We start from the raw sequence: 27,702 nt of genomic DNA, 5'->3' as shown, positions 1-27,702 counted from the left end.
AGAGAGGTTCAGGTTGAATATGAGGAAGAATTTCTCTGCTGGAAGTGGTGGCAAGTACTGGAATGGGGTGTCCAGGGAAGTCGTGGAATCACCCTCAAAGTGTTCACAGGACAGCTGGATGTTGCACTTTATGCCATGGTTTAGTTGACAAGGTGGTGTTTTGTAAAAAAATGGACTTGATGATCTTGGAGGTCTTTTCCAAAATTAATGATTCTATGATTCCATGAGTCTACAGATTGGATTGACAAAGACTCATCTACAAATTTAAAATTTCTTTGGCCTGATACACGCCCTTAATTAGAAAAAACTGGTGGATAACATCCCAGCACATGGTATTTCCATGGTTTGTATTTAGATGAACCCAAGGCCACTTCACACTTCAGTTCATACCCATGATGAAACAGTTAATAGCAAGATATTAATTGTTTAGAGAATTTCCCTTATAGCTCGCCAAAGGATTGGGGTGTTCTCCAAGAGTGTGAAATGAGTTTTCAGGTGGGGTAGTTTTGTTATGACCTTACACTTGTATTTCAGCATAATCTTATCTGCCTGACCAAAATCTTTACATGTACCAGAAGCACTTGTAGAATTTCTTTAGGCTTTGTTAATTCATCTGTTTATTGTTGGGTAGTGCTAGACAAAAATTTCTTTCAAAGGAGGCTATATTTGCAAACCATTCATATGTGAGTGTCACAGATTTGCAAGGTGAATTGAAAAAAGAAAGCACTGTACAAATATCAAATACTATTATCTGTGGCAAAAAATATCATTGATTTTCTCACTAGAGGTTTCAACAAAGATATCTTCCCATTCTGCAGCTGTGCAATCCAGCAGGGGTAAAGAGATAATAGTGTATTATGATAATGATCTTTTCAAATTTTCTGTGATGTTAAAAGGCATGAAGAGTCTATGAAAAATGTTACTATCACTCATTTATTTAATCTAAGAGATGTGCTTTAGAGCAGTTTATAATGATAGTTTGAGGAGTGGTTGAAAAAAACTTACCCTGTTTCAGAAAATAAAAAAGATATAGCTGGAAGGCTAACAAAATAATTTAACAATGATCTGAGCATTTAAAACAGTAAAAACAATCCATAAACTTCTTCATTTTGTTCAGGTTATCTTGATGCTACAAAAAGAAACTGTGTATTTAGTATTCAACCTCTTATTGTCATGTCTTCTTTGAATTATTCATTATAGGCAACAATTATCCTTTTTTGTTTTGTTTTATAATATATTCACTGTGAAGGACAGCTATGTTTTAATCTAGTTGCAAATTAATATTTTTAAGTATGTTCTTTTCCCTGTCCTAAAGCAATAAGCACTTATGAACATGTGAATTACTTAATGGCTACTGTACTTCCAACTCTCAAATATTCATCTAACCTTGATATATTTTGCATATTTATGTCTGGGAAATTAATATCTAATAAATCTCAACTACATCATCCATCTTGGTTACATTTCAGCTTTATATACCTACATAAACTTTAAACCAATGGTTCCATAAAGAAATGACCAGAAATTAGCCTCAGCTGGGAATTGGTTATGAGTGGGACGAAGTGAAAACAATTAGAGAATACACCACCTGAGAAAGTGTTTTGATTACATTTAGCATAAAATATTGATTTTAAGTGTTCCCTGATTTACCAGACACTTGTCTTTTCCAAGCCATACATGTACCTCAAAGATGAATACATATATACATACATATAAATATATATATGTGTATATATGTATATATGTGTGTGTGTGTGTGTGTGTGTGTACATGTACAGATACATATATAGATACATATATATATATATATGTGTAAAGGTATAATGAGCAGGTTTGGTTTGGATTTTGTCTTGAATGTTTGTAGCTTTAATTTAGATATGAGGTAATTTATACTGCTAAAATCTAGTTAGACAGTAAATATCTACTGAGGACTTTCCATTATAGTAACTGAACTTAATGAATATTTTCTGTTTACTCCAGAAAATATTGTTTATCTAGTTTATCAGAAAATACTGTTTATCTAGTATTAAAATATTATAATCCTAATAGATTAGGTAATGGAAAGTATCTTGGTTAAAAATAAGAATCTACAAACACTGATTTTTTTTCATCAAAAAGTTGATTTTGAAAACAGAGCCAGGGACTGGGAACAGATAGAATTCCTCTTCTTTCTTCATGCATTTCTTGGAGGTTTTAGAACCCATAGATAGGAAGAATGAAGCAAGCTACATTGACCCTTCTTTCTGTTGCTTCCTCCCCATCCTGCTTAGAGGAGGTAAAGAAGGTTAGGGAGCTGAGATGGCTGTACAAATACATTTCTGTGGTGATAAAATAAGGGCTTCTCCTGTAGCCAGCCCCTAATACTTTCCTACAGCATGTAATAACTGTGACTGTCAGTCTTTATTGCTGAGTGCTGACTATACTCTATATGCCTGGAAGGTTTTTCAGTCCCTGTGATATATGAGGCTGTAGGAAATAGTTTTCCATGGTTCTTCATAATCTGAACATCTACTCCACAGTTAGGTATAAACTTTCCATGTTGTTTCTGTCCTGCATATGACTGCAGTATGCATGACACTTGTGAGAAACTGAATTCCACAGAGTGTGTGACCAACTGTGTCCTAGGAAGGATTGTCTGTTCCAAAGGACTGGGCTGTATTTTGTCTTGTAGAAGTAAAAGGAAACCTTTACCATAGTAACAGATGAGCGGGGACAACAGACCAATACAAACCCAAAACTTTCAAGTATGAAATGACTAAGCATGTGAGAACTTTGGTGGCACAACATGTAGACTGTGGTTCTTGGTAGGGCTAAGTGATTGGATAAGAGAGATGCTGTTAAGCTAAAACTTAAATGATTCACCCATTCCCAGTAGTATAAATGGTGTTAATCAGCATTCTTATGGAAATTTCAGGCATGCTTAACTGGAGTGAGATTGTGACTGCAGTATATTGTATTTACACACAGACTATCTTTAGGACAGATAGATCAAGGTGGCATAATCACAACAGGAATGGGTTCATGCTGAAAAACAAACTCAAAACAAATAAGACATAACTCTCCCATTCTACTAAAAGAAGTTCTAAATTATCTTAATTTTGTACCTAAGTTCTGAATGTGATGGTGTATTCCTAACAACCTTTGTCTTTTGCTCAGGCCAAATACACAGAATAGAAATAATGTTGCAAGATAAATAGAACTTTCTTGGGATTATTAATAACAAAAGAAAAAAACAGAAATAAAAGGTGCTATCACTGTGTATTCAGAATGTGTTTTTCCTATCCAGAAAATCAGAAGTAACATGTAAGTGTGTCCTGTGGGCATATTTAAAAGCACTAGGCAATTCATAGTCCTTCCTTTTGGTAAAGTGCCCCTGGCTCGATGGAACAAAAAATTTCCTGGCTCAAAATTTTCTTATCAAAGGAGTTAGCAGAATGTTGTTCTTCCTTTTGATTTACTTAAAGTCAAAATCAGTTCTACAGGTCCCAAAATGCTCCAACTGCTTTCATAGGATAGAATGAGTAAAACAGACTAAGAGTAACCAGGCAGGAGATTTTACTAAGTTAAAATCTAGTAGGAAGCTTTTTCAAAACCAGTTAGATCAGCAGAATTTCAAAATACTAATCTGTATGCAGTGAAGCCTCAATATAAAAATCGTATGTGTTCATAATTTATGTTTAAGCATATCATTATATGCATAAATCTTTACATGTTGAGACTTCAGGGCAGAAAACATGTCTATGTATAGCTTCTGCAGTAACTCTGGGAGACTGTTATTTTTGTAGAGATGTTTTAGAAAAAGGTGTTTTATGCAAATTTTCATTTTTATTTTAAACTTTTGTAAGCAGGTAACTGCAATAAGAAATTATTGCTTCCCCTCTGGAGGTTGTTGAACCTGTGCAGGAAGGAAGAAACACCCCTATAATCTATAACAGAAGGGCTTAAAATTATTCTGGCAGAAATTCCCATTCCTGCAAACAGGAGCTAGAGAAGGATCAGTATACAATTTATAGATTATATTCTGTAGATCCTCCAGTCTTTCATGGTAATAAATAATCAGGTGATAGGGAAATAAAAGAGGTAGAAACCAACAAAAGAGAGGAGAGGAAAAGTCAGATATTTCCATACTGGTCCTTTGTCTTTCTCTTCACTCAGTGGAATATTATGCACTCACTTTTTTCCCCTGATTTTGGAACAGCATTTTAAAAATCACTCTCTCTTCCCTCCCTGTTTTCCCTCCATGCACAGACTTGTAAGATTGGCTTTGTTTTCAACTGCTTTGTCTTTGTACTGAAGGTTGAGATGTAAAGTTTCTATTTCCTCATGTTCCTATTTCCTCATGTTCCTATTTCCTCCTCTTCCTTTTATTTTTCTTTCTTTTTTTTTCCCTTATGCTTTATTACTTCATTCTTATTCATACTGTAGGTATTTTGAAAATTCATTCATATATATTGACTGTGAGTATTAGAGTTTCTATTTTGCTTTTATGGCTTTTTTGTTTTTGTTTTGAACACTAAATTCTCTTTAAAGAGGATTTAAATAAAATTATATTAAACACTTTAGATTTAAAATGTAAATGTAAAAAGTAGGACATGTGCTTCTTGCAACACCTCACGGTAGGGCTTGAGTCATCTTTCAGTCATGTGATGAAAGTGATAGAGAAAATTACCTGAAAATGTCAGAAATCTTTTGCATTTACTTGCTAACATTTTTCATTTCTGCAGGAAAAGCAGCTGTTACACCCAGAGTGTAATCTAGGTGCCTTGACCACATTCTCTATTTATTGCTTCTTACATTTTTATGCTACCATTGTCATCCACAGATCAGTCTGTGATACTTTTAGCTACTTCAGGTGCTTTTGGGTGGATTTTCCATTGCTGGGACTTACAGTCCTGTTTGTAAGAGAAAAAAAGCTGGGAGAAAATCTAGTCAGAGGAAATAATATTGTTCATATGGTTCCTTTGTTCTCTTAAGGGCTACTTGAGTAAGTATAAACAGAATTAAAAATTCCTTTTCTCAAAGTATCAGATTATTAGGTGTACTCACTATTTGCTGCAAAATGAAAACCTATGAATTTAGAACATTTTAAGTCCTTCAGAATCACAATAGAACTACAGCATTCAATGCTAGCTTTTTCATGGGTATAAATTTTTAAATGCTTGATTTAACAGCAGCAATATATAATGCTTGTCATCCCACATCGATCCTGACTTGTGACAGGATCACTTCTTAGACAGGATATAAGGTATAACAAATATAAACATTGCAGTAGAAAGGCCCTGTAATCCATTCCAGAATAATTTGTGCAAAATCTTGCAAACCACAAATAGTATTACAATTACTATTGTACTGAATCACTATTATCTGTGTGTTTCTAATGCAACCTTCATAAACTTAACTAATTGTAGACTGTATTAGCCCATGCTTTATTGTTTCTGTCTATGAATTCCTCAGTTAATTAATTTTTTAACTTCTTCAAATAGACTAGAATTGTAAGTGTAAAAATCTGATCCCCAGAAAATATAAATAATACATGAAGAGTAGATGGCACTCACTATATTTAGACCAACAGAGAGTGTGGAAACAAAATGCAAATCAGTTTAATTAGAAAGCAGCCTGTCAGATCAGAAGACAGCTTAAACTGAGTCCAAGACTATTTCTCTGAATCTAATGTTATTTAAGTTGTTGTTGTTAAATATTTATATGCAGTGTAATGTTGAAAATATCCCCAAAAGATTACAGAATGCACTTACACTTCCCCAGGCTCTTGTGGACTAATCACTCCCTTCTTCCATCTGACCGAAGCAACATGTCAAGAATAGGGTCTTGCAGAACTCCAGCATAATCAGGATGGTCTGAAATGATGTGACTTGGGCCCCTGAATGCACAAAAGGGTAGAAGAGAGTTTGTTTTCCTTTCTTTATGCTTCCTGTGTAGTCCAGAGCAAACACAGTTTACCTCCTAGCACAAAATACCATCCTTTTCTAAGCGTAGATGATAAATGCACAAGTCCTTGCAATTTAAATACTTTGAGGTTGGCTCTTCACACCTTTTATTCTTGAATAAAGGAAAAGGTGCTTTTGCATTTTGTAATTAGTTCTTTCTACGTTCTATAGTGGCACAGCAGCTCTTTGTTATAAGCCTTCTTCTCAGGATAAGTTCTAGATATGTAAAAAGAATTTGAAGAAATATAGAGTAAGTTAAAAGAAATTTTTTTAAAAAGTATACATATTTTCCAACAGTTTTAAGACTATAAAGCATCTTATCCATGCATTTCTTCAGTTCCTCACACCTGATCACAGTGCATAAAATAGTTAAACAGGCAGAATCTCTCTGGCAGATACAGAGGATTTTTTCCAAAGGTAAAAAGTTAATGGAAATGTATTTTATTACTCAGCTGAAACCCTAAAGTCTATAGCCAGTAAGTAGCATTACTATGATAGAGAGAAAAAGAGGAGGGATGCATTATAGAATTGCATTGACATGAACAGAAAGAGGGGATACCATGCCTTTTCATCTACTCTTTTTCTTCCTTTCCTGAGATTTCTTAACCACTTTAATGAAGAGTCTTTTGTTCCTGTTTTCAAAGGACAAGAAAAATGATGGCTTTGTTCTCTACTTAAACATTGCACAAGTCTTAACAGAGAAAGCACTTCTAACTGACATGATTTAGTCTCTAACATGCAGAAAATAAAAGCCCTCTTCATTGCCATTATTCAATTATCAATGTATATTTTAAAATACCCATTGAGAAGCCCTTATGCACAATGTAAAGAAAAAGAGAACAGATTACATACAAAGATATGACACCAGCCTTTGAACTACCCCTTGAAATATTGAAATATTAAAAAGATACAAAATTATCCTGTAATTTTAAAATAATTAATTATGAGAAAGAAATACATCAAAATATGAGACTATACATCCCTGATATCCAAACACACTGAATATTATCCTTCTGAATTCTTGCTGCCTGGTACTGTTAATAAGTAAGTGCATGCTGAAAAGTGTTTTAAGTGCCTGAAAATCTATCAAATATAGACTTTTGTGGGTTGGTCCTGAAGCATAAATTGTTTCTCCCTCATTTAATAAAATGACAGGATGAAGTATTCATTAAATATCAGAACTTCTATTAGCTTTATGATAGCGAGCTATGAAGCAACAGCCTGTAGATTTACATATATTAAACTAAATTAATGAAGCCCATTTAAAAACTTATTGGGAAAAAATTAAAAAAAAATGAAAGAAGAATACACTTTGACTGAGTTAATATTTGGGCATGAAGAAGTTTGAGACCATGGGACTAAATGTGATAGGAATTGCTGCATCAAGTGGCATGGCTTACTGGAAACACCAGCTGGACCAAGTTTTCTGGAAATATACTTGTGTGAGCAAGCAGGTTTGTATTTATGTGACCAGTGTGATTGTCTCGAGAAGCAAATGGCTTTTTTGACAAATATTATGGCTGTTAAAGATATAGTTTTCATGATTTATTATTTATTCTTATTTGGAATAGCTAACATTTCATGTAATGTATTCCATGTGATATTTCTTCCCTGTGTTCTCTTCAGGTTCTCCATACAGAGACAAGATCACTATAGCAATTCTTCAGCTGCAGGAAGAAGGCAAGCTCCACATGATGAAAGAGAAATGGTGGAGAGGCAATGGGTGCCCAGAAGAGGAAAGTAAAGAGGCCAGTGCTTTGGGAGTTCAGAATATTGGAGGAATCTTCATCGTGCTGGCAGCAGGATTGGTGCTTTCTGTCTTTGTGGCAGTTGGGGAGTTTTTGTATAAATCAAAAAAAAATGCCCAGTTGGAAAAGGTAAATATTGTCATTACCTGTTTATTTTATATTATGGTCTATTTAAATAATATTTTAAACATTTTGTAATGTTTAGTGAAATGTAGGTGATGCATACTTATTGTTTATTCTTATAGTAAAGTATTTGTATAACAAAGGATGACAGCAAAATCTCCAAAGTTTTACATTTACAGCTTTTAATTTTTCTTCAATGTGTTTAATTGTAGCCAGATTTCAGGACAAGTGACTATTTCTCCTCTTATTCAAGCCTGAAAAAAGACAGCTTTTTACTCCTGGAAGTTCACTGCAGTTAATTTTATGGATGAAGAAGAAATCTGAAACTGTAATGGGAAACAAATTAATCTCCTACAGATAATTCTGATTTCAAAAGACAAACTCTCTGTAGCTCAAAGTCAAAGTCTAAAAATGTCTCAATAGAAATGTTCTTTATAGGAGTTATACTTGCAAAGTTGTCCTGGTAACATCTGGAAAAGAATACATCAGCATGATTCTTTTTTTGGTGGGTTTACTACTGATATGATGTCCTGTAATTTCAAACTGACCCAATATTGAAAATTCTATTGTTAACTTGTTGTGTACTTGCAATTTATACAACCAGAATAATGTAAATGTGCTAAGACTAACAATTTATTGAAAAATTTGTAGCTGAAATTATAATTTTTTGCATAATAATTAAATAAATCTTTCTATATGTATGTGCCCATGTCTAAACCTAAAATAAAATAGTTTATTTTATTGCTATGGCAAAATCTGAATTTTAAACTTTGAGAGAAACTGTTGGATTTTGCTAGGTCTTTTTGATTTTTACTTTTGAGGAGATTGTGACCTATGAAAATTTTTAAATTTATGTTTAGAAATGTAATTTATAACAATCAGTAGTAAATCCAAAAGATATATTTGTATTGGTATTTTTCCAGATGATGCTAGTGAGCTTTTGTAACTTGAGTCATTACTCAGAAAATTTACAATTTGTTTTCGCTTCTTTTGAGGCAACTTTTTGGTGCTCAAGTTTCCTGTTATAAATATATTAAGAATTTTTTCTAACACACACTAAGGCAGTGTGAGGTTTCAAGGTCCTAAACACTGTTTGAACATGGGTACATTCATTTATTGCTGAAGGACCCTTTAGGTCCTCTTCTTTAAAATACTGCAGGCTAATTCCTTCTGTTAACATACTATTGGAATGTTATGTTTCTGAAATGAATTTGTAAGGAAAAATAATACTGGTTACTTAAGAAACCCATGTAAATATCAATAATTTTTATCCATTCCTAAAATGGATTTGGATCTTATATGAATATCAGTAAAATTTGGTTTAGTTTTTCTGGACTTTTAGCACACAATCAATTAGAAAAATAGGACTGCTTTGATAATAATTTTGTTACGTGAATTCAGTATTTTACAGGGTGTAAATACATTTGTGACAATAGCTGCATGCTGGAAGTTGAGCATGAGGGGAAGCAAACAGAAACTTTCTAATTAAGGACTTGTTTCCTTTAAGTTCTTTAATTTTTGCAGGGGGGGGAGGGAAAAGAGTTTGTTTATGTTTCTTTGATTTGATTTTTTTTTTTAAATTTTTCTTTTGTTTGGTTTTTTCTCACTTGTTTGCTCATTAGTGTTGGATAGAGATAGCAATGACTGGAGGAATGTACCAGAAATGTTTAATAATCAAGTATTTAGATACTTCAAAAAGTTAGGAATAAATCTGAAGCAGCTGAGTTGAGTTGAGTCAGGCTTCTCTCTTCTCTCCTCCTTGCCTCCAATCACTTACCTTCCATCTCCTCCCTGCTGCTCCCACATCCCCTGATATCAGCAGACCATTGAAATTTCACTGCAGTTTTATTTATGGAATGAACTTAAGAGGAAGATGATGCTTGCATCCCTACACATGGCCTTCCCCTCACCCACTCTTCTTGCAGCACCCAAAGACTTTCAGAAAAATCTTCTTTCAACCTCTCCAGGTATAGCAGATCCCCTCTGCCTAGAGAGAGAGCAACAGCAGCCTAGGGCGAGATGAGAAATCCTGTCAGTCTCTACAAGTCCTGCTGAGATGAGTGAACAATGCAAATAGTGCTGCCTTGGATATCCTGTGGGGATAGAGGAGCACCTGTAACAGTTTGGAAACATTTGTGGTTTCATCCCTTAGGAGACAGAGTTTCATTCTGGCATAGTGTCTGTCAGCATTTGGGAAGAGGGAAGATCAAAGGTCATATTAAGAGCCAAGGAGGCAAAATGAATCAGATTACTTCAGCTGCTGAGTATATGGAGTATCCTGAGATAGAAGTAGGCATGAGTGTTTGCTTTTTAATGTGTACCAAATATTCATTTGTACTTCCAGCAGGGAGGCAATACAGATTGAAATTGTATAATATAGATATGGGGTTTTAGAATTTTTTATGTCACCCTGCTCTTAGAGCTTGCACATAAACAAGACATTGTCTGGTGTGAACCTGTTTGGAGGACTGAAATCTTGAAAGGAATCAAGCTCAGAAAAACAGCAGATAAAATGGTGTTATTCACTAAAATAAAAAATGTTGCATCTTGTAAGAAAAGATGGCTCAAAACATCCATGCCCCTGATGTGTTTAAAAGTCAGAAAGAAACGTATGACACTCCTGAGATTTTCTGTGAAACAGATGATTTTATGCCACCATAACACTTTCCAGACAGAGGGAAATTCCTCTCTTATTGACACCTATCAAAAGCAAAGATAAGCCTGGATGTTATCACAGTTAGACTGCCAGTCACTGGCACTTTCTAAAGCTAGCTTGCTTGAAAAATAAGTATCCTAAATTACTAACTATTTTCTAGAAAATCCAGTCATTATAAATGTGAAAACAGCTATATATGGATTGAATTTTGCTGTCATTTCTAGCCATTCAAAACTCATTGAGCCTTCAGCAAGATGGAACTAGGTATGCTTGTGTAAAACTAGCAGATGTAAATTTTATCAATTTTGAATTGTTAAGTACTTCAAATAATGTGAATCGAGACACACACCTTAACTATTTGTTAATAGATGAGGTCATACACTTCCTGTAGTAAAAAGTACTAGATTCAGTCTCAACATGTACTGAAACAGTAAGTATACAGCCAAGAAAGTATATCTGGAGTAACACAATCAAATAATAACATAAGCATCAATTAAATTAACCTCTCTGAAATAGTTATTTATTTATAATTTATTATAAAATCAATAAAACAATAAGGACATTAATAGTTGTTTATATTTTACATACATTTACAGGGAAGACAAAAGCTATTGAACTTTCCATGTTAAATAATTCACTGCTCAACTGCACAATTGAGTTGAGAAAGATCAGTGTGGATAATTTATTTCAGAAGACACAATGACTGAGCTCTTGGCAGAACTGGGCCCAAAGTAGAGATCAGTAGCTAGGAATATACATGTGTTACATACAGAACTGTTTTACTTACAGCTGCAGATTCCATGGAACAAGAAATTCTGCATGCTGAGCTGTGACCTGTATATGAGACTATGTCTTTGGAGATGGCACAAATTTATCTGGATGACTCTTGCTTGAAATGAATTGAATACAATAATTTAAAATACTTTCTGCAAAATGTTCAAAACATATTTTTATAATGTAAGGATAGCAGGAACAAGATTTTCTGATCCTCACTGGCTCAAAAATTCATGCAGCTTTGATGAGCTGCAGTGTCTTTAGGTTATGGTACAATTTGATCTTATTAGAAATGAAATGTGGTTTTGCTGTGTTTGCTAGTAATTCTGAATTTTCTACCTCACACACATGTTTTAATAATGCCATAACCTGGTGTGTGTTTTGGACTGGATAACTCTTTTAGTCTTGCCTAATACATAGTGTCACTGTTTCCTTCAGAGAAGGTGCTGGGAATGGCAGAGCACATATTCTTTTCTATGGCAGAATGTTGATATTCCAGTTAGTGCTTTGGGAAAGGGTAGGAGGAGATGGTAGGTCAGAGGTTGACCTGACTGCATTCTTGCAGAGCAACCACAAGATGGTGCCTTCTAATTTCTGAGAGGGAAATTTAATTGTCACTTTTTAATAAAATTTGTCAAAATGCTTACCTATTGTTTAATTGCAGCCTTTCTGAAAATGCTAAAGGCTTGTATTATTTCCCATTGTTTATGATACAAACATCTAATTATGTCATCTACTTGGAAACATGTTATTATCAGACCTTTTTTATCTAGCCAATCTTGACAATAAATGCTCAGTCATTTGCATTTTATAATTGCTTTTGCTACTGAATGACCTGCTCCCTTATTTTAACAGGCACTCAGAGGGCAGTGAGTAAGCAAGGTTAGAAACAGAAGCCATTTAAAACAATTACTATATCTTTCCTGGTTTTTTTTTTTTTAATTGATGTGCATCAATGCATTATGGGTTTATGTCCATTTCACACACTTAGTTTTGCATCACTCATATTATTATCAGAAATGCAAGGGAAAACATTGACCTTGAAAACCATTAATATTTAGCACAATATATTGATGATTCTCAGTTTGAGAATTTATTGACCTTTCCTTTGATTTTGTGTGTTCTGGGGTTTTTTTTTAAGTATCCTCTGAGATTATTTCCATTTACATACCACTCTTACACAGTGATTAGGTACTACTGTAAGAGTCAGCTGTGTCATAGAAACTACATGTGCACTGCTGAAAACATTAGAATGAAATTCACAGTATTGATGAAGGCAGTGCCATGGATATATAGACCATTGCTTGTTGTCACTGCTGTAAATTGTTGTCCTTGTGCCTATCCTGGTCAGGATTTCTTTGGAGAGGGTGACATTGACTGGAGAAGTTATCTGCAAACCTGGTTTTATTGAGGTAGTGGTCCCACATCCTTCTCTAGAGGCAAGGAGGGGCCAAGAGCTGATAGGTTGAAACAGCTGCTGCACTGTGACCATATACAGTTACACATCACCCTGATTTTGCTTCTCTCAAATATGATTTAACTTTTCTCAGTTTGTTTACATGGAGTCAATGTAAATGCTAACAAGAGTTTATTTTCCAAGGTCCCTTTATGATCTATTTGTACTAGGATAAGTTTCATTCATTATGTCTTACAATCCTGCTTTTCAAAATTCATGTCAACCAAATGCAAATATATAGTTTTTCCTGTGTGTTAAGGACTTACAGAAATAATTTAATAATTACTGAAATATTTTGATGCTTCTTTGTCAGCAGGATGTGTAGAAAGTCAATATTTTAGTCTTAGTTTAAATTGTTATCTCACCAACAGTACAAAATCAAATTTCAATTGTTTTATATGAAAAACTGAAAAGCTTTTAGGATCCTTCTTATTTTACCATAATATTTTATGGTGTGGTGGTTTGGGTTATTTTTCCAAATTTTACTAAATAGTTGTCACTAAAGTACTTTACTTTCTCAAAAAAATGAAGTTATGTCAGTTTTGCTGGAGTTCAAAAATATTCCTAATAGTTTAATATCAAAAGCCTTTGAATTTGGGACAGTAATTTATAATAGTTTTGGAACAATACCAAAGTAAATCTCAGCCTACTGATTTTTTTCCAGGGGGAGACACATTCAAAAGATTTTAAATTTGAAAAGCTTGCTCCTCAGGCTACAAGAAACAAAAGGATGTGGACATTCTTGGTAAATTGAAGTAAAAGCTTTGGGATTTATATCCCAAGTACCTTTTATATGACCTACAGTCAGTGATGTAGTTCTGTATTTTTGTGTCACATTTTTTAATGGAGTAACCTCAGAAATTGTACTTTTGGCTGCAAAAAGCAGCAGCTGGGACAGGTCATGGAAGAAAAGGTTTTTCCAACATAGGCACACTGCATTCTGCAGATATGCAGTTGGAAAATTAGGAACTTCTATCATCCTGTAGTCCCCTGAGCACTGTATGAGTATGTACAAACTTGTATGGTTGATTTGTGTGTGTGTAGGTGTAGAGATTACGTGAATTTCAGGTATTAATTTTAATTGAATACCCTCTTGGCAACCATGTAAATATATATTAGAGAATATTTTCTAAGGGAAGGAGTTATTACAAAACCCAACAAATCAAAACAAACCTTCCCAAAACCAAAGTCCAATCTACATCTCCAACCATCTTAACAGAAGAAAAAAAGAAGAAGAAAAAAAATGGAAAAAAACCAAGTTACCAACTGTAGCATTTTAAAGTAATTTGCAAACAATAAAATACTGAAACCAAGAATTCTATTTTGATTTTTGATTGCAGCTCAACCAGTATCTGTTTGGTAATGGACCTTTTTTTCTGGGGTATTTTTAATGTCTTAATTTGTGTCTTTCAAAAAACAACTGAAAATACAGGACTGTATGTAAAGTAGATAAATACTTAAGTACACAAGTTCAGGAAGTTCACTATAGTTTCATATTCATTCAGTCAAAGATCAGATCTTAAATTATAGGTCTGAGTTATGGAATATTTAAAATTTGAAAAGAATTTGAAGTTGGATAAAAAAAAATTTGGAAACGTCTAAATGTTGTTTCCTTTATAGCAAATGTGGTTCACTTTCACTTATCAGTAGAAAGAAGAAACACATTATATGATTATTTTCTCCTCTGATAAAAATATTTTTTCATTCCAGTAGAAAAAATGTCAGATCATAAAGCATTTGTGTCTTTCTAATATTTTTCATTGTCTTCCTCTAAATATTACTGTAGTGTATAATATTTTAATATAAAACATTAAACTTCTGATTTTTAATTGATGAGCTATGCCATAATTAAATGTAGTAGCAAATACAGTTTAGTTCAGCTGATTTATTTACTTTGAATTTTGTACAGGTCAGCAAAATAACATCAAGCATTTCCTACCACCTTTTAGATTGAGAAAATATCCTTGACATATAATTAAAGAGAAATGGGAGCTAAAACTTTTGATATTATGTACTGCAACATGACTGTAACAGTTTCCAAAACAGTAGAAAACCTTGGCATTAATTTAATACTAACAGTCTCTCTCTGTTCAATATGATTTGAGGCCATGCCAGATTTCTCACTGAGTTCATACTATCACACTGAACTATAAAACTAGTATAAATTTTTGCAATGAATAAAGCACAGAGGACTTAATCTGAGCAAACCTTGAAAATAAAAAGCTGTTTAGAATTCAGGTAAGAAAGGTTATATTTATTTTCTAAAATAACTCTGTAAAATTGACTATTTATTTTCAAATCATATTATACAAAGCATTTTAGTCCAGACAGACTGGTACTACACAGCATTAATTACATATCATCATCACTTCCTTTCACCATGCTTGGTGATCAACAAACCTGACATGCCTTTGACAAAAAGAATGAATTTAGATGTAGGATCAAAGATGATTCAACAGGTGAATGACCCTTCACATCCTGTGGCTGAGAATGTCAGATCTCCATGGACTGACTCAGTGCAACCAAGATCACCTCTGCTGAAAGGCAGAAAAATATCTGCCCAGATGTGATTGCAAAATACACACCCATTAACATTGCAATGATTATTGTTCTAAGCCAGTTAGGCAATGCCATATATTCTGTTATTTATTTTCTCAGTGACAGCTACATGGCTGAAGTGCTATTAATTGATCTCAGTCCTTGTTAAACACCTGCCAGCCCTGTGTAGCCATTGTCCAGGGACATGAGACAGCAGTACCATGTTCTGGAAGAAGATCTGGACTGGCGTCACAAGGTTTACATCAGTGGAAATGATTGCCCCTGACAAATAACACTTATTGCCACTCTGAGTTTGAAACCACAGACCCAGACCTAGAGAAATGTGAGACTGTCAGCCTTTTCCTGAAGAGGTTGAACTGAAAAATGAGGATAGAAGATACCTTCTGAGTGCTTGCCTTTGCCTGTCCAGCACAACACCTGTCTCCCTGGGATTAAATTGCCATCACCCCCCTATTTCAGCCAGGCACTGGAAGCTCAAAATGACCGCACAGTCCTGGTCTGACAATAGAGTAGGACTGTGTTTCATCTGCGTGTCCATGACACCACAGCCCAAATTATTTCATTATCTCCTCAGTGGCCTCATATACATGTTGAAAGGAGAGATGACAGGATGAAACCTTGTGGAATCCTGCATGAGAGAGAGCCCTCGGGGCTGATGAGCAATTGCCCTATGACACCCTCTGGGATTTCTCTGAGAGGAAAGAGTGGAACCACACAAGTGCAATCCCTTCTGCCCCAGCCTAGGTCCACAGGTGAGTCAGAAAAACATCATGGTCAGTGTGATGGCCAGAAAGGCTGCTGGCAGAGCCAAACAAAAACACTTTGAAAAAAGCTTTCTGCACTAATAGAAGCTCCCCATCAACCACAGGAAGAAGGGTAGCTGTCGGGCTGGAAACAAGGAAAATAGTTTCAGAAGACTTTAAATGAACTCAAATGTTTCATTCCTAGAAGTCTCTGTCATCCACCAGAGTGCATTTTGTTCTGTTAGGAAATAAATTTTAGAATTTGAGAGTGGCAGAATTGTTTTTTGGTGGGTGTTTTTTTTGGTTTGTTTGTTTTATATGGGTTTTTTTTGACACCAGTTGATAATTTATTTAAGGCAAGCTGGAATTTTATTGTCCCACAGGGAGACACTTACAATAAGCACAAGAAGTGGCCTGCAGTGAGGTCCTGTATGTCATCTGAGTTCATCTCATAACTCTAAAACTCAGCAAGAAAGAAATTTTCAGCGTGCAGAAAATTGTTTCAGTGTTGTTTTGTTATAGGAAGGGTCAGTCCCATCAGACTTTTTTGATCCTCTCTGTCAAATAGCTACTAAAGTCCTTGAAACAACCAGCATTCTCTTACAGGGTAAAGCACCTCATGCTTCATGAAGCTGTCTGGAACTACTCTACTGGTGGTCATTTTGTAGATACGACGGTGAAAACAAAGCTTTATCTGTGGAATTAAAATTTTCACTTTGCTTGATATTATTGTCTTCATTTGAGTGGGCAGTGAAATTTCTGTTTCATACAGGTGACATGTATTTTGGTCTGTAATACATTTTGGTCTGAAAATAACTTCCTAAAATGGTTGCTTATTCCATTCCCACCAAAACCCCAAATAATTGCTTAATCTAAAACTGAGAATATATTGGTGATATGTTCAAGTAATTGCTGTTAATTTAGTCTGGAGTATACTTGTGCATTGTACTTGCTATGGATTTAAACTGTACTGCATCAGAAAAATCGGTGGCAAAATATTTTTAATGTTACTATATTGTGCATATATAGATATGTATAGTATACCCATGTGCAACTTTTGATCTACAGTCACGCTTAAGAATAGGTATATAACTAAACAACCTAAAAATCTGATCATTACATGTACATTTCAACTTTGAAACGCTTGTACTCCAAATACTGTGATATATGATTTCACTTTTTCTGAGGTTATTTTCTCTTTAATTGTTCATCTCTTTATGATCCTAAGCCAACATTTTGATAGAATTTGTTTTTCTGCCTAGAGGGTTTGACAGATTTTCCACACACATATTTAAAATCCCTGAAGGAGTGGTATAGGAATCAGAAAGGGATTAGGAAGGAGAGTCAGGATAGGACCGTGCATTCATTCTCAGCTAACTTCAAGACAAAAAGCAGTTTGATTGCTATGTCCTCCTGGATGCTAGAACAATGACCCATAACACAAGAAGACAGTACAGGATTACCACTGTTACTGCTTTAAGATAATTAAACAAATCTTCAAATAATGTCTGACAGACAAGACTGGAAGTAATGAACTTCTCAGTAAATCTTAGATCCTTCTACTGAATGCTGACAGTCATCTTTATATTATCTGCCTCAAAGAAGGGAAAAATATAAACCAGCAAAATGGAGATTTTTTTTTAAAATTTAAACACACTGAACAATAATCACTTAAATCAGAATGTTTAGAGTGGTGTAGGCATGCTGTTCTCTCTTCCTGTTGCTCTTTTTAGGCTGTTAAAAGAAAAATCTGTGGTAATAGTCTCATAATTATGTGTCTAACAAATGCTATTATGATTTCTAATTACCTTTCTAAATTCCCATAAAGCAAAATAATGAAAGCAGTGTAAGTATTATCTGCCTTTTATATTAATACACGTGCAAAACCACATTTTTTTTCTCATGCAGTAAAGCTTATGCATAAGCTGTCTAATCAGCTTGTAAGCAGTGGTAACATTTTTCAGAATTCTCATCTTGATTCTCCATGACTTGTGAGATGTCAGCTGTGGCAAAGAATATCAGAAGTGTCAGTTACTTTATTTTTCTTAAGGAGATGAACTTTTTTCAGAAGTGTTTTGTGTTTGAAGGGTAAGAACTACAGTTCTGTTTAAATGATCTTTTGTACACGTCTTTTGTAATGTTTTATCATGATATGCTGCAACAAAACAGATGCACTTATGTGCACTATGGTTTAGAGAGCTGTATGCTGGCCTTAAATTTTTCTAGCATTTGATTCTATCTAAGATGATTTGGAGGCTGCATTTACTTTCTGGTAGCATTTAAGAAGACAACTTAAGATTTTGTAAGGGTTAGTGAAAAATCGATAATAACCGATGTTCTTGTAACATGCCTGCAGTGTGGAAGGTAAGTTGGGAGCAAGAGGTTATTTTCTTTGAATTAAATGGAGAGTCTTGTAATATATACTAAAGTGCTCAATTCCATGATGGACAACAGTTTTGAAATGTAGCCTTTCAGTTCTGTAAACATAATGTTGTTTTCCCTTAGCAATTGAATAGCAAGGACCAAGACATTGGATTATCTTTTCTAAAATCATACATGAAAATGTGTTCTATCTGTCACCAAAAAAAATACTCTAGAGGTGCTTCTTGTTTTTATGTCTTATTATTCAAAAAATTGTATCCTAACACTGAAAGAACACGAAGTTTAATGGTATAGAAAATGGAGACTACAGAGGTTAGAATTGAAATTAGACAAAAAAAAAAAAAATTAAAAAAGTAAATCATAAATCCTTTCTAAAATTTATTGAATATTACTTTTTTTCCATGTGTGAAAACTCTTCCTTATATTTCTTAGATAGAACCCAGAGAAGAAAAAAGGTCTGGATCATAAACTCTTACATAGCCTTGAAATGATATTTTTAAAATACATACTATTTCAGTGAGTGAAATTTGAAACAAGCAAACAAACAAACAGAAGATATGTAGCAATACTCTTAATCAGAAACAATATTTTTATTCCCGTATGCACATACAAGATCACATAAGAAAATTTATAAAAAATAATTTGAAAACATAGAATGGAGGAATATATAAAATAACTCTCTCAAAGTTATGGTATCTGCTTTATTAAGACTGTCAGTCATTAAAACATTTCCCTTTTAATGAGTTTTCATATCCAGGTAAAAGTCTCAGATAAAATGTGTTGTCAAGTTTCTTGAGACATTACTTTCAGGTTATTTCAGAATTTTGACATGTATCTTCTCACCTCTTGGATGTTGGTTGTAATCCATTTCCTACTGATATAACCTAAAAATTTATACCCTTTGCAGATTTTTGCAAAGGTTTTGGTGGATTGATTCCTCTTTAAAAGGATTTGTTCTAATTCGGCACTCATCTTAGGCACCTTAGCAAAAATGGGACAAGGAACACAGTCTTGAAAGTTTTAAGAGCTAATGCATAATTTTAAAATTTAGAAGGATTTTGCTCATCAGAATGTTTTAGCTAGGTCTTTAATTCCAGATGTGAAAGCCATATCATGGCTACAAGTGGTGTAGCACTGAGTTGCACCATTTACTTCTTAATGTATTCCCTATGAAATTCCTGGGTTATATGCTAGGTTGCACACATAGTGGAAATGCCAAGATCTTCAAGCCATAGCAATTTAGCCTGGAAGCCATTAGGGAATACTAAATTAAATCTTGCCTTTTTAAAATATTTCAGGGTTAATTTCAATTTCAGAATCATAATGGCAGTTTTGATGTTAAGCAACAACACTTTATTAGAAAAAAAGGGAAAGTCTAAGAGAACTGAATATTTTCTTTCAAAGTATAGCAGGATAAGGAGGTACAGTTTTCTGCTTTCAGCACAATGTCAGCACAGATACCTTATGCATTAAGATCTGACATATTACATTCAGACCATTCAATCAGGAATTTTAGCCACCTCATTCACCTCATTCACCTCATTCACCTCATTCACCTCATTCATGTCTTGTATGTCAACCCAGTGCACATTGCAGAGCTCACGTCAGCCAGAAATGCCAAACTTTCACCTCTGAAGGATATGTACTTGACTGTGAACCACAGAAATGTACCTTCTTCTCCTCTGGATTCACAACTTAAACTTTTCTTAGTTGTAGGTGGCAAAATAATTTCTGCTGTAAGTTGAGTAGGCATTATTGCTTTATTTCAAACAGCAGGAGAAAGAAGTGCTTCAAAGGAAGTGTATCACACCCAGAGTGAGGTTATAGTTTCCTTCAATTCCTACCAGCCCATTTCCTTATTCATGCAAAGGATTAGGGAAGAGGGCATTTGTTCAGGCTTTGTTGGATTCATGCTCAGCTCTAATTCCTAATTAAGACAACTCATATTTGCACATGCACAAAATGGAATTTTTTGTAAAACCATTGAAGTTCTCAGTGAAACAGGAACTACTACTGAAGCCCTTCCTCTGCTGCTGTGTGCTCTCATCCCTAATCTGCAGAACAGCTCATGTTTTCCCTGTCTCCCTTTCTCTCCCTATGCCTCTGTTAACTGCTACCATGCCAAGTGGAACAGGATCAGTAGGCAGCAACTGCAGGTGACCTACAGGTCTAATGCCTGTAGGTTATAGCTGTTTACTGAGACACAAGCTTAAATCTCTCTGGCAGAAGATGCTATTATATTGACATTCTTAAATGTGACTCATGTTCAGCCATAATTCTCCAGCTGATTGCTGGCTGCACCGAAGAAAAGGGTATCTGCCACATATTCTTCTTTAGCAGTTGTCACACTTTTTGAGGAACGTGGCTTGTTAGGTCCTTTCAGAGCACACCTATTGGATTGATAACCATGCATGGAGAACTGGAATGTGAATTCTAATAGGATCCACAACTAAGCCAAGCACCAGTGTGTTTCACAGAATTTCTACTATTGCCAAATGACAAAGCTGTAAAATTTAATGGGAAATGCTGAGTGCCTTACTGCTTTCAGCCCTGTAGGTTGGAAGCTGAATGCAGACTTTTATGAATACAGCTTCAATCTAGGTTCTCAGTGAAGTAGGTTGGGTGCAATATTTAATTATTTTATGGATCTAATCTCCAAGCTTCAGGTTTGTATGAATAATGAAGACATAACAGTTCAGAAATAAAGCAGGGTTTTTATTTGAAAGCTAAATGAAACAAATATATATTGACTACCACTAATCGAACAAAATCAAAAAATGGCCATGAGATAGATTAATTCTAGGTGCTTTGACTTTTTTGGTTCTTGTTTGATAGGTTGTTTGCTTGTTTTTTATTTGTTCATTTGCCTTTTTTTCCTGATTGTGTCCCTGGCCTGGAGATAGTTATTAAGAGAGAAAAATGCAAAGGGTTAGACCACACCTCAAATTTGCTTTGGCTGAGAGCAGTTGTCAGAGGCTTGGCTTAACATCTCAGCTTCTGGGATGGGTTATTTAGTTAGTATATCTCTCCATTAGCTGGAAAATGCTTAAATTAAACTATGATGTAGAGCCCAAAAGTGAGACATTTTTCTCTTACTACTGTATGTCATTTGATACTCCAATTCTCACAGGAGAGAAGGTTGATTGCTCAGCACACTGTTAGCAGTTGAGAATTCAGTCAGACTGAGGAAATAGGGAGATTTTATTTTACTTTTCAAATTGCACTGCAAACTGGAGAAAGGGCTTTGAGGATTTGATGTAAACATCTTAAAAAAACTTTTTTTAATAATACACTTTTAATGAAGATCAACAAAACTGAGTTGTTGTTTTTTGTTTGTTTTTTTTTTTTTTTTTTGCAAACATGTAATCCATAAATGATAGTCAGTAGTGGTAAAAGTGTTTATATACAGAAGATATTGTAAATTATGGAGAAAATATCAGTTTTCAGTAATACATCTGGATTTTACCAGTATTTAAAGATGAATTTAGGTAAACTCCCTATACTAAAACTTCATGTGGAAGAACTCTCACTTTAGTCTCACAGAAATGCAATTATTATTTTTAAATATGGCTAAGGAGATTCTACTGAATGCCTAACTGATATGTAACATTTGGATACTGTACTGTAAAGATAACATGTTGACAGAAATTCTGCTTGAAGTAGTTTTATGTAACATATACATCCAGACTTAGTACCTGCCAGAAAAACAATTGTACAGGCAAGGTGATTTTCACACTGTTTGATAAGTAATTTTAATTATTATTAAATAATAATATGCATATATAGTGATGCATATAATAAGGCCAGCAATTTGTTTTGAGCTTCAGACTGGAACAAAGCAAAGAATGACAAGTGTGTGCCAGTACAGTAAATCTGCTTCTAGACACTGCAGTTAGTAATTTCTTACAGCTATTTCTTTTTCTTGTTCCTCTATTTCCCCCTGTAGAGGTCCTTCTGTAGTGCCATGGTAGAGGAGCTAAGGATGTCTCTGAAGTGTCAGCGTCGATTGAAACACAAGCCACAGGCCCCTGTTATTGTGAAAACAGAAGAAGTTATCAACATGCACACATTTAACGACAGAAGGTTGCCAGGCAAAGAAACCATGGCATAGAGCTGGGAAGCCAAATACCCCAAGCACAAACTGTCGTCTTTTTTCCAAACAACCTTGCGAGAATGTTTCCTGTGGAAATATGCAACAAGTGCAAAATAAAATGAGTTACCTCATGCCGCTGTGTCTATGAACTAGAGACTCTGTGATCTCAGCAGTTGCAATGGCCAGACTCGAATCACAAGCATCATGGATCAACCAAGTTATGCAGGGTTACACTGTTTGTCATGGGTTTCCATCATTCTGAATGAATGAATGTTCCATGTGAGTTTTGTGGCTGGTTTCAAATGCAGTCTCAGTGAGAAGTTGCAGGTTCCTTTTGAAGTTCAACGGTTGCCAGAAAAGGGAGAATAAATGCCCAAGATGACACAAACCACAGAAGGAGTCTAGTAAAAGTAATGTCTCAGAACTGTAGTGGAACAAGAAACCATATGTTCTTCTGAACTTCCCAGCACAGAAAAGTTGGTAACTGCTGGTAGACTGAAACTACCATCTGGACAAGGTGATATGATCTTCCTGGATCCAAGAAATGTTAAAAGTGAAGAAACATGAATCCCATGAATAGAAGAATAAATATAAGGATGCTCACCTGTTTTTTGGTTTTGGTTTTATTTTTGACTGTTTGTGACACTGAACTAAGTAAATAAATAATAATTACAAAAAAAAAAAGAATTTATCTGGGTTGGAACTTTGATCTAAAAAACCAACAAAAATATTTCCAGAATTTTGACCCAATTTTTAGATGAATGAAACTTTCCTTAGTACAAAGGAATGTATCTTACAAACTTTAGATATAAGCAATTGATTTTCTTTTCTATAATTGTGAAAAGAGGGAGGGGGGTGGGAAGCAGTGTATTTCACACATAGAGGGCTTGCATTTTAGCCTGAATGGTTTTTGAAAAACTTGTTCCTGCTACTAATTGAACTCAATGGAGCCTGTGCGATTCTCGCTAATGTTGGAAGAGGGATGGGTCACCTAAAAGAAGTGAATGTCAAGAACTTAAAGGAGGACTGCATTTTTCAATACAGTCACAGTACTAAATGAACAATATTCTTGAGCAGTTTTTTTTTTTCCAAAAAAAAAAATGTTCAGGTTTATTTGTGGAAATGCAAGATTTCTATGATAATAGTTTTTGTATGGAAATTTTTGTAATACTTTTTATCAACAAAATAAGAACATGTGTTTCCATCAGGGGTGTGATGCCAAGCATGAGTGGTAGTGCGTGCACACCACCAACGTTTGGTGAAAACTATTTTTATCATGAAAAAGGAATCTTAGAAGAGACATATTTTCAAGTTATATAATATAAAAAAATAGGTGCACTACCACCACTGCTTACCATGCTACACCCCTGGTTTCCACTAAGCTGATAACATGTTGTCATGAACAATTGTGCGTAAATGGTAAAAGACACAGACCTCTTGACCACATTGTGATAGAAGTTAATATGCACTCAGTTTGCTGTTTGAATCCAATGCACAAAATTAAAAAAAAAAAAGAAGAAAAAAAGCATTAAATTTATGTCAGTTTTAGTTGGTTTGGTTTTGCTGCGTGATTTGAGCAACATATGTGCAGTACTTTGTGTCAGTACTGGTACTTAGCTTCAGCTTAGTGCCCTATCCTGATGAGTCTTGCCACTAAATTTGTGACAAGAGAGTTGGCTGGGATTTCTGACAGAAGCCATTACAGCACATTGTGATACTATTTGCAAGATTTGGCTCTTAGCTGCTTCAAAGCTAACTTATATGTCCTGAATGTGGTGAGTTCCTGGACATAACATTTTGAAATGCTGCCCTAAAGATGCTGAATCTTGCACCTCTGTCTACTGTAAATTTATTTGTATCTCAACGAGAAATGTATAGTATGGACTATGTAGGAATGTTATGCCAACAAAAAAAGATTATTAAGATGGTCTTTACATGGAAAAAAATTTTACTTTAACCCCCAAAACCATTAAAATACCCCCCAAAAACATTGAAATAATCATAAATAATAAGTCATTGACGAGTAAAGATGATGGCACAGAAATATAAAATATATAATCCAAACTATAGAAATTATATAATGAAATTTGGGGGTGAATGGGAGGTTTGTGTCTACTACCCAGTTATCATAAATCTTCATAGAGATTGAGCTGGCCATTTCCATTGTGAGCAGGGACTGAGAAAGCAAATTCTCTTATATTTGTGAGTTTCATCCCCATTTATGTGATAACAAAGAACAGGTTATCTTTGTCTGAAGTATAAAGAAGATAAAAACACTTTAAGCAATTTTTCTGGAAATGAGTAAACGTACATAATTTATATTTAAGTTAATTCTTTAAAACACAAAGGGGAAAAGAGTAACTGTCATAACACATTGAAAACTCCTAATTATGATGGCTTGGAATGGAAAAAATTGGCTATTGCATTTGATTGATGATTTACAATAAAATTTGTAAAATCATGTAATAAAATGCTGTATTATATTCAAACATACTGTTCTTTTCTCCATTGAGGATGTTGAAACAAGCAGGATTTCATTCTCATCTTGATGCTCAAGACTAATTCTCATTAAGCTTTTTGTGAGCCAAAGTAACAGTGAATGCAGAATATGTCCCAAATATTTTATTGGGTCAAAGTTCCCCAAGGAACAAAACTTCTATCATGGAGGTAGTACAGCTTAATTAAGATTTTGGTCAGAATTTCAGCCTTCCTTTATTGAGGGAAATAGGCAAAGTAACTGGAGATTTGTATTAAAGATCAAGACTAGAAGTGCATGGCTCCACAGATTCACAGTAGTAAAATGGGTTTTTTTCAACAATCATACACTAACTCATGTTGTTACTCTGTTGTGCATTAGTAATTATTTCTGTATTAAGACAGTTACAGAAAATTGACTAATAAAGACCTGACCCCCAAAAGCATAGAAAATACTACTGATAGTTTTGTACTTGAAAAAGCCCAATTTCTTTGAATTTCTTCAAAAGCTTCATTTTCTTTCTACTGCTACACAAAAAAATCCTCAATTCTGAAGGAAAATTCTTTGTATGGAAAGGCCTCTGAAAGGCCAACATTCAAAAAATTTCATGCTGTATAAATTTCTGTACTGTCATTAAGACTGATGGAGCTTCCCACCAAAAATCAAAGAGGATCTGGCCCACAAAGATTCAGAATCCATATATAACTGCTTTATCTGGTCTCATAAAACAGCTTAATTAGTTTGCTGATTTCTCAGGACAGGATGATGGGCGCTTCTCTGACCTTAAGGTCACTCTAGAGAAGAATTTTAAAGCAGTTATAGCTCAGTGAAATGGCGCTGCCTGGTGGATGACAATTGGAGGTAAAAATTGAACAGGACTTTTTTCCCCCATGTCTGTTTCAATGAAAATAGACACCTTTAAGACACAAAAGGCACACTATTTATATCTTCAGGTTATGTTGGAATGGTTGTATACCAATATATAACTAGAAAAAAAAGGACAAAACCCCTTTTATGTTGTTGATTAATGTAATTTGTGGAGGACTGGTAATGAAAATAATGAGCCAAATGGTTGGATGAAATCAAGAGATGTCTGGTCCTTTACAGTAAATGAGGATTTGTCCAATTATAGACATCAGCAGGCCTTTTTAATGGTATTCTCCTTTTATATAAACAGAAGTACAGACATATACAGGGAGTATCTGTCAGATTTTATATGCGATATTTCTCTCTGAAATTTCTGTCTCAATTTTCTGTTGAAGAATTCAGTATAGATTTGAAATAACCTTTTCTTTCATTTTATTATTTCTTGAGACTCTGATCGTTAATCTTTCCTGATTTCATCCATAGAGTGTTCACAACCCCCAAAATAACACAGTTTAGTCCTACTACACTAACTTGTTAATATTTCAGAATTGAAAAAACGTACTTCATCAGAGAAGAAAACATATTGTGCCAAAATCCAAAGCCACAATAGGAGAAATATCCTAATATTCCACAAGATAAAAATATTTTCAGGGAAAAGGAATCATGAGCAGAGGTAACATCATACTAAGATGTAAAACATTATGCTATAAAATAATGTTTTATTGTTTTGATGCTAACAATATTAGAAAAATGGGAAGCACTTCAGACACAACTTCACTTAGTCTCCAAATACATCAACAAACACAAAATATGGTAACTGAAATACTCCTTTGAAAGAAGTGTGAGAACTCCTTCTTGAAAGCAATCAAGGTTTTATCCAATACAGCCCCAAGTATGCACAGATATAATATTTAAGGCAGAACTAGGTGTACAGAAGCAATGGTGTTTCTGTCAGAATTTCAAGGATGTATTGGAAAACAAAGGGTTGCTGAGGTTGGCTTCTCTTACTTAGAAGATCATTGCTTTCCAACCTCAAACGTGCTAGTGTCCTGTTCTCTTCCAGTCTTACCTCTCTGCCTTCCTACACGCACCTCTGACAGTATGAAATTTTTTTTAAAGCCCTTTTCTTCTGGCCTTCCTTTAAAAATAGTTCTAATTAAAAATAAAGTTACTCAAACACCTCATCTCCCCAGTTTGTATCCACCAAGATAAAAACATTAGCTTTTCATGTGACTGTAATCTAATTGTCTTTATTTTCATTTACTACCCCTCTCTGTCCCCTGCCTGTGTTATCTTCTCCTGTTGTTCTTGTACTTGCCTAGACTGTAAGCTCTTAGGGGGCAGGAAATCTGTCTTTGATTTGTTCTATGTAGCACCATGAACTATGGAGCTATATAAATAATAAAAAATGTAGATCTTCTTAAATGATGTTTGAAGTGATAGTGATCTGATTGACTGCCAGTCTAGTACTATATTGTTTTAGCTCATTGCCTGAAGTCCTAATCACTGCAGCAATAGAATAATCAAAAAATAAAAATGATAAAACCAACCCAAAGGGGCTATCACACTGACTCATCTTACTGGAATTTTCCCTACATGGTCGGGGTATAGGAAGATAATGTCATGTTCACATATCTTCTATAATGGTTTAAATATTTAATCATCTACATTAGAAATTTTTTTTTAAATAAGTAGGTTAACACAGATATAAAGGATGAGCTTTGGAATGAGAATTTTGATTGGTCAAAGTTTGGAAAATTTATGGTTAAGAGATTGGTTAAGCTGCACATGAGGAACCTTTCCTTCCTTCATTATTTCAACCCATTTAGTCAACAAGACTCTCATTGCTGAAATCTATAGCAATCCCATTTTGCTAATAA

The 27,702-nt window shown here is 34.5% G+C and overlaps 1 protein-coding gene across 5 annotated transcripts in view; it reads left to right on the top strand.

The window, feature by feature from the left end:
- Nucleotides 1-27,247, top strand: part of GRIK2 (glutamate ionotropic receptor kainate type subunit 2) — a 359,071-nt gene extending 331,824 nt beyond the window's left edge. For 4 of the 5 annotated variants that reach the window (XM_077176545.1, XM_077176546.1, XM_077176544.1 and 1 more), the window contains 3 exons: nucleotides 7,572-7,822; nucleotides 15,836-16,013; nucleotides 22,333-22,496. In XM_077176545.1, coding sequence (XP_077032660.1) covers nucleotides 7,572-7,822; nucleotides 15,836-16,013; nucleotides 22,333-22,346 — 443 coding nt within the window. In that variant the 3' untranslated portion in view covers nucleotides 22,347-22,496. Of the gene's footprint in view, nucleotides 1-7,571; nucleotides 7,823-15,835; nucleotides 16,014-22,332 lie in introns of all 5 variants that reach the window. The other variant, XM_077176547.1, reaches the window with a different exon arrangement.
- The last annotated feature ends 455 nt before the right edge of the window (nucleotides 27,248-27,702 follow it).

This window comes from Agelaius phoeniceus, chromosome 3 (genome assembly GCF_051311805.1).
Source record: "Agelaius phoeniceus isolate bAgePho1 chromosome 3, bAgePho1.hap1, whole genome shotgun sequence".
Classification (NCBI taxonomy): Eukaryota; Metazoa; Chordata; class Aves; order Passeriformes; family Icteridae; genus Agelaius; species Agelaius phoeniceus.
The sequence above is the reverse complement of the archived record's forward strand: the minus strand, read 5'-3'. Positions and strand labels throughout refer to the sequence as shown.